Source organism: Oncorhynchus clarkii, chromosome 11, assembly GCF_045791955.1.
Source record: "Oncorhynchus clarkii lewisi isolate Uvic-CL-2024 chromosome 11, UVic_Ocla_1.0, whole genome shotgun sequence".
Classification (NCBI taxonomy): domain Eukaryota; kingdom Metazoa; phylum Chordata; class Actinopteri; order Salmoniformes; family Salmonidae; genus Oncorhynchus; species Oncorhynchus clarkii.
The window spans coordinates 15,943,422-15,956,742 of NC_092157.1; the positions used below are offsets into that span (position 1 = coordinate 15,943,422).

General features: G+C 43.5%; 1 protein-coding gene across 1 annotated transcript in view; it reads right to left on the reverse strand.

Moving 5' to 3' along the window:
* LOC139420642 (dopamine receptor D3) overlaps positions 1–13,321 on the reverse strand; it is a 48,725-nt gene that overhangs the window by 12,210 nt on the left and 23,194 nt on the right. The window contains exon 3 of the mRNA XM_071170849.1: positions 7,161–7,297. Coding sequence (XP_071026950.1) covers positions 7,161–7,297 — 137 coding nt within the window. The remainder of the gene's footprint in view (positions 1–7,160; positions 7,298–13,321) is intronic.

The following is a 13,321-nucleotide window of genomic DNA, read 5'->3' on the forward strand; positions in this document are numbered from 1 at the left end:
ACGCTCGTCGTTGCATGAAGAAGGAGTGGACCAAAGCGCAGCGTGGTACGTGTTCATGATAATTTATTTAAACTGAACACTGAGACAAAATAACAAAACGGAACAAAACAAAACAGTTCTGTCTGGTGCAGAAACAACAAAACAGAAAACAACTACCCACAAAACATATGTGGGAAAAAGCTACCTAAGTATGGTTCCCAGTCAGAGACAACGATAGACAGCTGTCCCTGATTGAGAACCATACCCGGCCAAAACAAAGAAATACAAAAACATAGAAAAAGGAACATAGAATGCCCACCCAAATCACACCCTGACCAGACCAAAATAGAGACATAAAAAGCTCTAAGGTCAGGGCGTGACATTCGTTCCCGTGCCTTTATACGGCACGCCGTAATTTTGGTACAATAACAAATCCTATGACCCATTCCTGCGTCTGTCTCCCGAATAATTTATACCAGTGTTACAGGGATGGAGAAACGCTTTCAGTGTAAACTTAAACAACTTAAACCAAATAGAAAATATATAAAAAAAGTTAATGGACCTACAGTACCAATCAAAAGTTTAGAACACCTACTCATTCCAGGGTTTTCCTCTATTTGTACTATTTTCTACATTATAGAACAATAGTGAAGACATCAAAACAAAAAAATAACACATATGGAATAATGTAGTAAATTATGCTAGTAAATGATGCTCAACCTGTCTTCATCATAAGGGAGGTTTCTGAGTCAAAGGTGAACAAGGTGATTAGCTCACTAAAGAACTCTAAAGCCAAAGATGTGTTTGGCCTGACCTCTACCTTTCTTAAAAACTACAAAGAGTCACTCATTGGTCCCATTACTAAGGTCACCAACACATCTATTGGTCTAGGGGTGTTTCCAAGGGTATGGAAGTCGGCCATAATAACGGCCATCTTTAAATCAGGCGACCCTGCTGACGTGAGTAACTACAGGCCCATTAGTATACTACCTGTGGTGTCAAAGGTTGTTGAAAAGTGTGTAGCAGAACAACTGATTGCCCACCTCAACAACAGCCCCTTCACATTACACTCCATGCAGTTTGGCTTCAGAGCGAAACACTCCACAGAAACGGCCAACTGCTTTCTTCTGGAAAATGTGAAGTCCAAGATGGACAAAGGGGGCGTTGTTGGGGCTGTGTTACTGGACCTAAGGAAGGCTTTGATACGGTTAACCATGAGATTCTCATCACAAAATTGTCCAAGTTAAACTTTTCCCCCGATGCCTTGAGATGGATGAAATCATACGTTGAAGGCAGAACTCAGTGTGTCAGACTGAGCAAAGAGCTGTCGCCTACTCTTAGCTATGATGTGGGCGTGCCCCAAGGGTCAATACTGGGGCCCCTCCTGTTCAGCCTGTACATTAATGATCTGCCTTCTGTCTGTACTGGGTCTGAAGTTCAAATGTACGCAGATGATACAGTGATATATGTGCATGGAAAGTGCAAACAACAAGCTGCACAAGAACTCACTACTGTAATGGTCCAGGTTACAAAGTGTGCTCAGTGACTCGTGTTTGCATCTCAATGTGAAAGAAACTGTTTGCATGTTCTTCACAAAGAGGGCAACAGATGCTACTGAGCCAGATGTATGTGTCAGGGGAGAAGCTCCAGGTGGTATCTGATTTTAAGTACCTTGGCATCATACTTGAAAAGCATGTGAAAAAGGTAATTCAAATAACCAAATTCAACCTAGCTAATTTCCGACTAATACGAAATTGTTTGACTACAGAGGTAGCAAAACTGTACTTCAAATCTATGATACTCCCCCACTTAACATACTGCTTGACTAGTTGGGCCCAAGCTTGCGGTACAACATTAAGACCTATTCAGTCTGTCTACAAACAGGCTCTCAAAGTGCTTGATAGGAAGCCCAATAGCCATCATCACTGTTACATCCTCAGAAAGCATGAGCTCCTGAGTTGGGAAGATCTTGTACAATACACCGATGTCTTGTATTCAAGATCCTAAATGGCCTGGCTCCCCCTCCACTCAGTATTTTTGTTAAACAGAAAACCCAAACATATGGCAGCAGATCCACAAGGTCTGCCATGAGAGGTGACTGTATAGTTCCCTTAAAGAAAAGCACCTTTAGTAAATCCGTTTTCTCTGTGAGAGCTTCCCATGTCTGGAATACACTGCCATCAGACACACATAACTGCACCACATATCACACTTTCACAAAATGCTTGAAGTCAATCAGATTTGTGAACATGGTCCCTAGCTGTGTGTTGCCACTTTCCATGTCTGTTGTCTGTAACTTGTGAGGTGTGGAAACACTTTGGTGCTTTTATGAATTTTGTCTTGCTGTTGTCTTGCTGTTGCTCTGTCTGTATGCTACGTCTTGCTTGTCCTATTTTGCACTGTCTGTATGCTATGTCTTGCTTGTCCTATGTTGCTATTGTCTATATTGTCATTGTTTTTAATAACCTGCCCAGGGACTGTGGTTGAAAATTAGCCGGCTGGCTAAAACCGGCACTTTTACTGAAACGTTGATTAATGTGCACTGTCCCTGTAAAAATAAAATAAACTCAAACTCAAACTCAAAGAACCATTAAACAAGTCAAAATATATTTTATAATTGAGATTCTTCAAAGTAGCCACCCTCTGCCTTGATGACAACTTTGCACACTCTTGGCATTCTCTCAACCAGCTTCACCTGGAATGCTTTTCCAACAGTCTTGAAGGAGTTCCCACATATGCTGAGCACTTGTTGGCTGTTTTTCCATCACTCTGCGGTCCAACTCATCCCAAATCATCTCAATTGGGTTGAGGTCAGGTGATTGTAGAGCCCAGGTCATCTGATCCAGCACTCCATCAATCTCCATCTTGGTCAAATAGCCCTTACACAGCCTGGAGGTGTGTTGGGTCATTGTCCAGTTGAAAAACAAATGATTGTCCCAATAATGGGATGGGATGGTGTATTGCTACAGAATGCTGTTGTAGCCATGCTGGTTGTGTGCCTTGAATTCTAAATAAATCACTGACAGTGCCACCAGCAAAGCATCCCCACACCATCATACCTCCACCAAGCTTCACGGTGCGAACCACACATGCGGAGATCATCCGTTCAGCTACTCTGCGTCTCACAAAGACACGGCTGTTGGAACCAAAAAGTTCCTAAAGTCTATTGCTCATGTTTCTTGGCACAAGCAAGTCTCTTCTTATTATTGGTGTTCTTTAGTAGTGGTTTCTTTGCAGCAATTCGATCATGAACGCCTGATTCATGCAGTCTTCTCTGAACAGGTGATGTTGAGATGTGTCTGTTACTTGAACTCTGTAAAGCATTTATTTGGGCTGCAATCTGAGGTGCAGTTATCTAATGAATTTATCCTCTGCAGCAGAGGTAACTCTGGGTCTTCCATTCCTGTGGAGGTCCTCATGAGAGACAGGTAACTCTGGGTCTTCCATTCCTGTGGTGGTCCTCATGAGAGACAGGTAACTCTGGGTCTTCCTTTCCTGTGGAGGTCCTCATGAGAGACAGGTAACTCTGGGTCTTCCATTCCTGTGGTGGTCCTCATGAGAGACAGGTAACTCTGGGCCATTCCTGTGGAGGTCCTCATGAGAGACAGGTAACTCTAGGTCTTCCATTCCTGTGGAGGTCCTCATGAGAGACAGGTAACTCTGGGCCATTCCTGTGGAGGTCCTCATGAGAGACAGGTAACTCTGGGCCATTCCTGTGGAGGTCCTCGTGAGAGACAGGTAACTCTGGGCCATTCCTGTGGAGGTCCTCATGAGAGACAGGTAACTCTGGGTCTTCCATTCCTGTGGTGGTCCTCATGAGAGACAGGTAACTCTGGGTCTTCCTTTCCTGTGGAGGTCCTCATGAGAGACAGGTAACTCTAGGTCTTCCATTCCTGTGGTGGTCCTCATGAGAGACAGGTAACTCTGGGTCTTCCATTCCTGTGGTGGTCCTCATGAGAGACAGGTAACTCTGGGTCTTCCTTTCCTGTGGAGGTCCTCATGAGAGACAGGTAACTCTAGGTCTTCCATTCCTGTGGAGGTCCTCATGAGATACAGGTAACTCTGGGTCTTCCATTCCTGTGGTGGTTCTCATGAGAGACAGGTAACTCTGGGTCTTCCTTTCCTGTGGAGGTCCTCATGAGAGACAGGTAACTCTGGGTCTTCCATTCCTGTGGTGGTCCTCATGAGAGACAGGTAACTCTGGGTCTTCCATTCCTGTGGTGGTCCTCATGAGAGACAGGTAACTCTGGGTCTTCCTTTCCTGTGGAGGTCCTCATGAGAGACAGGTAACTCTAGGTCTTCCATTCCTGTGGTGGTCCTCATGAGAGACAGGTAACTCTGGGTCTTCCTTTCCTGTGGAGGTCCTCATGAGAGACAGGTAACTCTGGGTCTTCCATTCCTGTGGAGGTCCTCATGAGAGACAGGTAACTCTGGGTCATTCCTGTGGTGGTCCTCATGAGAGACAGGTAACTCTGGGTCTTCCTTTCCTGTGGAGGTCCTCATGAGAGACAGGTAACTCTGGGTCTTCCTTTCCTGTGGAGGTCCTCATGAGAGACAGGTAACTCTGGGTCTTCCTTTCCTGTGGAGGTCCTCATGAGAGACAGGTAACTCTAGGTCTTCCATTCCTGTGGAGGTCCTCATGAGAGACAGGTAACTCTAGGTCTTCCATTCCTGTGGAGGTCCTCATGAGAGACAGGTAACTCTAGGTCTTCCATTCCTGTGGAGGTCCTCATGAGAGACAGGTAACTCTGGGTCTTCCTTTCCTGTGGAGGTCCTCATGAGAGACAGGTAACTCTGGGTCTTCCATTCCTGTGGTGGTCCTCATGAGAGACAGGTAACTCTGGGTCTTCCATTCCTGTGGTGGTCCTCATGAGAGACAGGTAACTCTGGGTCATTCCTGTGGAGGTCCTCATGAGAGACAGGTAACTCTGTGTCATTCCTGTGGTGGTCCTCATGAGAGACAGGTAACTCTGGGCCATTCCTGTGGTGGTCCTCATGAGAGACAGGTAACTCTGGGCCATTCCTGTGGTGGTCCTCATGAGAGACAGGTAACTCTGGGTCATTCCTGTGGTGGTCCTCATGAGAGACAGGTAACTCTGGGTCATTCCTGTGGTGGTCCTCATGAGAGACAGGTAACTCTGGGCCATTCCTGTGGTGGTCCTCATGAGAGACAGGTAACTCTGGGTCATTCCTGTGGAGGTCCTCATGAGAGACAGGTAACTCTGGGCCATTCCTGTGGTGGTCCTCATGAGAGACAGGTAACTCTGGGTCATTGCTGTGGCAGTCCTCATGAGAGACAGTTTCATCATGGCTCTTGATGGTTTTTGCAACTGGACTTGAAGAAACTTTCAAAGTTCTTGACACCTTCCAAATTGACTGACCTTCTTGTCTTCAAGTAATGATGTATTGTCGTTTCTCTTTGCTTATTTTTGCTGTTTTTGCCATAATATGGACTTGATCTTTTACCAAATAGGGCTGTCTTCTGTATACCACCCCTACCTTATCACAACACAACTGATTGGCTTAAACGCATTAAGAAGGAAGGAAATTCAACAAATTCACTTTTAATAAGGCACACCTGTTAAATGAAATGCATTCCAGGTGACTACCTCATGAAAATGATTGAGAGAATGCCAATAGTGTGCAAAGCTGTCATCAAGGCAAAGAGTGGCTACTTTGAAGAATCTCAAATATAAAATATATTTTGATTATTTGTTTAAAACTTTTTTGGTTACTACATGATTCCATATGTGTTATTTAATCATTTTGATGTCTTCACTGTTATTCTACAATGTAGAAAGTAGTAAAAATAAAGAAAAACCCTTGAATGAGTAGGTGTGTCCAAACTTTGGAATGGTACTGTATATGAAGCAACTTTTTATAGAGAGGGGAGAGTTGAGAGAGCATAGGATTTTCCTTTCTATTTTGTGTATATGGACATGAAGTTTATGTCAATCAATGCCAGGGGGATACGAAACCGGTTGAAGAGGAAAGCTTCTTTTTTTTACGATTGTAACGCAGATCTTATATTCATTCAAGAAACACATTCATGCAAAGAGGACTTTCGTTTTGGGGAAAATGCAATCAAATAAAATGCGCTGAATACGACAGGTGAAATGCTTACTTACAAGCCCAACAATGCAGTTCAATTCTTTTTTTAAAATTGTACCTAAAAAAAAATACGAATACGAAATATAGATTAATAAAAATCAGCGGGGCAGTGACATTTTCTTGTCCACGGGACTAATCATGCAGCTGGGGTTGCAATTTTACCACATAATTTCAAAGGGACATTTTTGTTTACTCACATGGACACCAATGGACATTGGCTAGTAGCGGTCATCAATCACATGGACAGATTCTTTGTGTTGTGTAATGTGTATGGATCCTGTTCTAGTCCTCCAAATCACTTATCACAAATCACTCTGAGAAAATATCCATCCAGTCAGATTATAGTTGGTGGGGATTTTAATATAGTTTATTATAATGAGACTGATAGATTACCCCATAGACCTAACATTGGTGTGAACAAATTGGTGAATTTCTGAAAAAGCCTGGTGTCACGCCCTGGTCTTAGTATTTTGTGTTTTCTTTATTAATGTGGTCAGGCCAGGGTGTGACATGGGTTTTGTATGTGGTGTGTTTTGTCTTGGGGTTTTTGTTAGGTATTGGGTTTGTGGCTTAGTGGGGGTATCTAGCATAGTCTATGGCTTTCTGGAGTGGTTCTCAATCAGAGGCAGGTGTTTAACGTTGTCTCTGATTGGGAACCATATTTAGGCAGCCATATTCTTTGAGTGTTTCTTGGGTGATTGTTCCTGTCTCTGTGTTTGTTTGTTCACCAGATAGGTTGTTTAGGTTTTCTCACGTTTGTTGTTTTGTATTATGTTCATGTTTGAGTTTTTCCTTCATTAAAGAACATGAACACCAACTACGCCGCATTTTGGTCCGATCCTTGCTACACCTCCTTGTCAGAGGAGGAGATAGAAGAAAACCGTAACACCTACACTTAATTGACATATGGAGAGAAACAACACACACTGAGTAATAGAGATAATTCACTACAATCAAGAACTGACTCACTGGCTAGGGAGGCAGTTTTCCATCACTGGATAGTGGTTAATTTCAAACTGTGTTGGCGCGAGGGGGTGTGGGTGTGTCTCACCTGTACTCACGTGTCTCACCTGATGTGTTAAATCCGAACAGCAGGGGGCAGGATACAGCAAAGGCCAGGATCCACACTGTCGCGATCATGACCGAGACCCGCTTCCTGGAGCTGTGTGTGGTGTTGTAGAGGACAGGCATCACCACCGCTGTGTACCTGGAGATGGATCACACAAACGGGTTATACTAACTAACCCTAACCGTATCCCTGGAAATGGATCAGTCACCACAAACAGACTGGTTATACTAACTAACCCTAACCGTATCCCTGGAAATGGATCAGTCACCACAAACAGACTGGTTATGCTAACTAACCCTAACCGTATCCCTGGAAATGGATCAGTCACCACAAACAGACTGGTTATGCTAACTAACCCTAACCGTATCCCTGGAAATGGATCAGTCACCACAAACAGACTGGTTATACTAACTAACCCTAACCGTATCCCTGGAAATGGATCAGTCACCACAAACAGACTGGTTATACTAACTAACCCTAACCGTATCCCTGGAAATGGATCAGTCACCACAAACAGACTGGTTATACTAACTAACCCTAACCGTATCCCTGGAAATGGATCAGTCACCACAAACAGACTGGTTATACTAACTAACCCTAACCGTATCCCTGGAAATGGATCAGTCACCACAAACAGACTGGTTATACTAACTAACCCTAACCGTATCCCTGGAAATGGATCAGTCACCACAAACAGACTGGTTATACTAACTAACCCTAACCGTATCCCTGGAAATGGATCAGTCACCACAAACAGACTGGTTATACTAACTAACCCTAACCGTATCCCTGGAAATGGATCAGTCACCACAAACAGACTGGTTATACTAACTAACCCTAACCGTATCCCTGGAAATGGATCAGTCACCACAAACAGACTGGTTATACTAACTAACCCTAACCGTATCCCTGGAAATGGATCAGTCACCACAAACAGACTGGTTATGCTAACTAACCCTAACCGTATCCCTGGAAATGGATCAGTCACCACAAACAGACTGGTTATACTAACTAACCCTAACCGTATCCCTGGAAATGGATCAGTCACCACAAACAGACTGGTTATGCTAACTAACCCTAACCGTATCCCTGGAAATGGATCAGTCACCACAAACAGACTGGTTATACTAACTAACCCTAACCGTATCCCTGGAAATGGATCAGTCACCACAAACAGACTGGTTATACTAACTAACCCTAACCGTATCCCTGGAAATGGATCAGTCACCACAAACAGACTGGTTATACTAACTAACCCTAACCGTATCCCTGGAAATGGATCAGTCACCACAAACAGACTGGTTATGCTAACTAACCCTAACCGTATCCCTGGAAATGGATCAGTCACCACAAACAAACTGGTTATACTAACTAACCCTAACCGTATCCCTGGAAATGGATCAGTCACCACAAACAGACTGGTTATACTAACTAACCCTAACCGTATCCCTGGAAATGGATCAGTCACCACAAACAGACTGGTTATACTAACTAACCCTAACCGTATCCCTGGAAATGGATCAGTCACCACAAACAGACTGGTTATACTAACTAACCCTAACCGTATCCCTGGAAATGGATCAGTCACCACAAACAGACTGGTTATACTAACTAACCCTAACCGTATCCCTGGAAATGGATCAGTCACCACAAACAGACTGGTTATACTAACTAACCCTAACCGTATCCCTGGAAATGGATCAGTCACCACAAACAGACTGGTTATACTAACTAACCCTAACCGTATCCCTGGAAATGGATCAGTCACCACAAACAGACTGGTTATACTAACTAACCCTAACCGTATCCCTGGAAATGGATCAGTCACCACAAACAGACTGGTTATGCTAACTAACCCTAACCGTATCCCTGGAAATGGATCAGTCACCACAAACAGACTGGTTATGCTAACTAACCCTAACCGTATCCCTGGAAATGGATCAGTCACCACAAACAGACTGGTTATACTAACTAACCCTAACCGTATCCCTGGAAATGGATCAGTCACCACAAACAGACTGGTTATGCTAACTAACCCTAACCGTATCCCTGGAAATGGATCAGTCACCACAAACAGACTGGTTATGCTAACTAACCCTAACCGTATCCCTGGAAATGGATCAGTCACCACAAACAGACTGGTTATACTAACTAACCCTAACCGTATCCCTGGAAATGGATCAGTCACCACAAACAGACTGGTTATACTAACTAACCCTAACCGTATCCCTGGAAATGGATCAGTCACCACAAACAGACTGGTTATACTAACTAACCCTAACCGTATCCCTGGAAATGGATCAGTCACCACAAACAGACTGGTTATACTAACTAACCCTAACCGTATCCCTGGAAATGGATCAGTCACCACAAACAGACTGGTTATGCTAACTAACCCTAACCGTATCCCTGGAAATGGATCAGTCACCACAAACAGACTGGTTATGCTAACTAACCCTAACCGTATCCCTGGAAATGGATCAGTCACCACAAACAGACTGGTTATACTAACTAACCCTAACCGTATCCCTGGAAATGGATCAGTCACCACAAACAGACTGGTTATGCTAACTAACCCTAACCGTATCCCTGGAAATGGATCAGTCACCACAAACAGACTGGTTATGCTAACTAACCCTAACCGTATCCCTGGAAATGGATCAGTCACCACAAACAGACTGGTTATACTAACTAACCCTAACCGTATCCCTGGAAATGGATCAGTCACCACAAACAGACTGGTTATACTAACTAACCCTAACCGTATCCCTGGAAATGGATCAGTCACCACAAACAGACTGGTTATACTAACTAACCCTAACCGTATCCCTGGAAATGGATCAGTCACCACAAACAGACTGGTTATACTAACTAACCCTAACCGTATCCCTGGAAATGGATCAGTCACCACAAACAGACTGGTTATACTAACTAACCCTAACCGTATCCCTGGAAATGGATCAGTCACCACAAACAGACTGGTTATGCTAACTAACCCTAACCGTATCCCTGGAAATGGATCAGTCACCACAAACAGACTGGTTATGCTAACTAACCCTAACCCTGGAAATTGATCAGTCAGGTTATACTGATCTGTGACAAGATCTCTCACTCTGAGAGAGAAAGTTTGTGTTTGAGAAAGAGACAGAGAGAGATAGAAAGACAGATGGGGAGAGAGAGAGAGATCATTTGTAAAAGGGAGAGGTCAATTAAGTTAGAAAAATTAGAAGTTAACAGAAAGAGAAAGAAGCAAATTCAATTCCAATGAGCGTGATATCAAGTTCCACAATGGAACAGCAAATAAAGCACTTCTATATTGAAATTGTTTCACAATTACTAAATGTGGCTATTCAGCAAATTGGCCAGGAAAGCTTTGATAAAATTCATAAACTTTGTGTTGTATGCCAAGAATGCTTAATGGCTGGTGGCATTGTCATGCTGGAGGGTCATGTCAGGATGAGCCTGCAGGAAAGGTACCACATGAGGGAGGAGGATGACTTCCCTCCAATGCACAGCGTTGAGATTGCCTGCAATGACTTCAGAACACTTCCGAACACGGCAGATCACTTCAGAACGCTTCGGATCACTTCGGATCACTTCAGAACACGGCAGATCACTTCAGATCACTTCAGAACACTTCGGATCACTTCAGAACACGGCAGATCACTTCAGATCACTTCAGAACACTTCGGATCACTTCGGCACACTTCAGAACACGGCAGATCACTTCAGAACACTTCGGATCACTTCGGCACACTTCGGCACACTTTAGATCACTTCAGAACACTTCAGAACACTTCGGATCACTTCGGATCACTTCGGATCACTTCGGATCACTTCGGATCACTTCAGATCACTTTAGCGTTGAACTCAGAAAATGTGAAACGTAATGATAGAAATGTGGGTGTTTCTCATGAGCCAAACAGTATGAGTCAGTCCGACCCCTGGACCTGCATCATCACATTATCAATCACTTTCTATCTATTTTGATATATTTATCCTAATATATTGTATTACAGTTTCTTGCGATTGCTTATACACTTGTTGCGGAATTTGGCTCATTGTGTCAAAACTCTACACACAAGCCAAATAAGACACAACACTTGGAGATAAACATTTTATTTCTATGTCAAAATGAAACTCTGCAATCAAAACCTAACAATCCTTTTTCAAAGTGGCATTTTTGCAACAAAATTATACATACATGCACCATTTACAATTTTTTACAATCACTCTGGCACTAATTTCGGAACCTTGATGTCATTTTACAAAACTCTAGACACAACTCTAGACACAAAACTTACAACCAATAATTGGTACCCCAGGTAATCTTAGGTTTTATTATATACAGTCGGGAGGAACTATTGGATATAAGAGCAACGTCAACTCACCATCATTACGACCAGGAATACGACTTCCCCAAAGCGGATCCTCTGTTTCGCCCACCACGCAGGGCAATGGATCGGATCCCAGCCCGCAAACCAAAACAAGGACGCCGTAAAAGAGGCAGACGAAGTGGTCTTCTGGTAAGGCTCCGGAGACGGGCACATCGCACACCGCTCCCGAGCATACTACTCGCCAATGTCCAGTCTCTTGACAAAAAGGTAGATGAAATCCAATCAAGGGTAGCATTCCAGAGAGACATAAGAGACTGTAACGTTCTTTGCTTCACGGAAACATGGTTCACTCGAGACACGCTATCAGAGTCGGTACAGCCAGCTGGTTTCTTCACGCATCGCCCCGACAGAAACAAGCATCTTTCTGGTAAGAAGAGGGGCGGGGGGGGTATGCCTTATGATTAACGAGACATGGTGTGATCATAACAACATACAGGAACTCAAGTCCTTCTGTTCACCTGACATATAATTCCTCACCATCAAATGTCGACAGCATTATCTACCAAGAGAATTCTCTTTGATTATAATCACATCCGCATATATTCCCCCCCAAGCAGACACATCACTGGCCCTGAACGAACTTCATTTGACTCTATGTAAACTGGAAACCACATATCCTGAGGCTGCATTCATTGTAGCTGGGGATTTTAACAAGGCCAATCTGAAAACAAGAATCCCTAAATTCTATCAGTATATCGATTGTGCAACCAGGGCTGGTAAAACCCTGGATCATTGTTATTCTAACTTCCGCGACGCATATAAGGCCCTCCCCCACCCTCCTTTCGGAAAAGCTGACCACGACTCCATTTTGTTGCCTCCAGCCTATAGACAGAAACTAAAACAGGAAGCTCCCATGCTCAGGTCTTTTCAACGCTGGTCCGACCAATCTGATTTCACGCTTCAAGATTACTTCGATCATGTGGACTGGGATATGTTCTGCATGGCGTCAAACAACAACATTGACGAATACGCTGATTCGGTGAGCGAGTTTATTAGCAAGTGCATCGGCGATGTCGTACCCACAGCAACTATTAAAACATTTGTAATGGCTTCCTTTCCTCTTTACCATAGCCACTGCCCAGGCCTGAAGCGGGGTTGTTTGGTACGCATACAGTCCACACTCAGGCCAAACATTCAATGACATCCAGGGATATTTATTATTCTTATATCTAACAAAGAAATGATTCTCCAATCAACTTAAAGCATATGGAAAATACATAATATGACCTGTCTGTATGTCTGTATGTCTGTATGTCTGTATGGTCAAAAAACTATACCGCTCCCGCATCTAGCAAGGACTTCCTGCCTTTATCCTAACACACTTACCACAATACAATGAATGGGCAAGAGGGAAGGGACAAAAACTGAATTACAATAACAAATGAATATATCTCAATCAGGTAAATATAAATCATAACGGTACGTACCTAATATTTCATCATGTACATTAATATTTACTATATTTACACAAATGTACATGGAGCTCGGTATGTTCAGTCTTTTATGCAAATATGTCCAAATCGGCTCTAACAACACTCCCAAACCAGAAACCGTGGATTGATGGCAGCATTCGCACGAAACTGATAGCGCGAACCACTGCTTTTAATCAGGGCAAGGTGACCGGTAACATGACCGAATACAAACAGTGTAGCTATTACCTCCGCAAGGCAATCAAACAAGCTAAGAGTCAGTATAGAAACAAAGTAGAGTCGCAATTCAACGGCTCAGGCACAAGAGGTATGTGGCAGGGTCTACAGTCAATCAC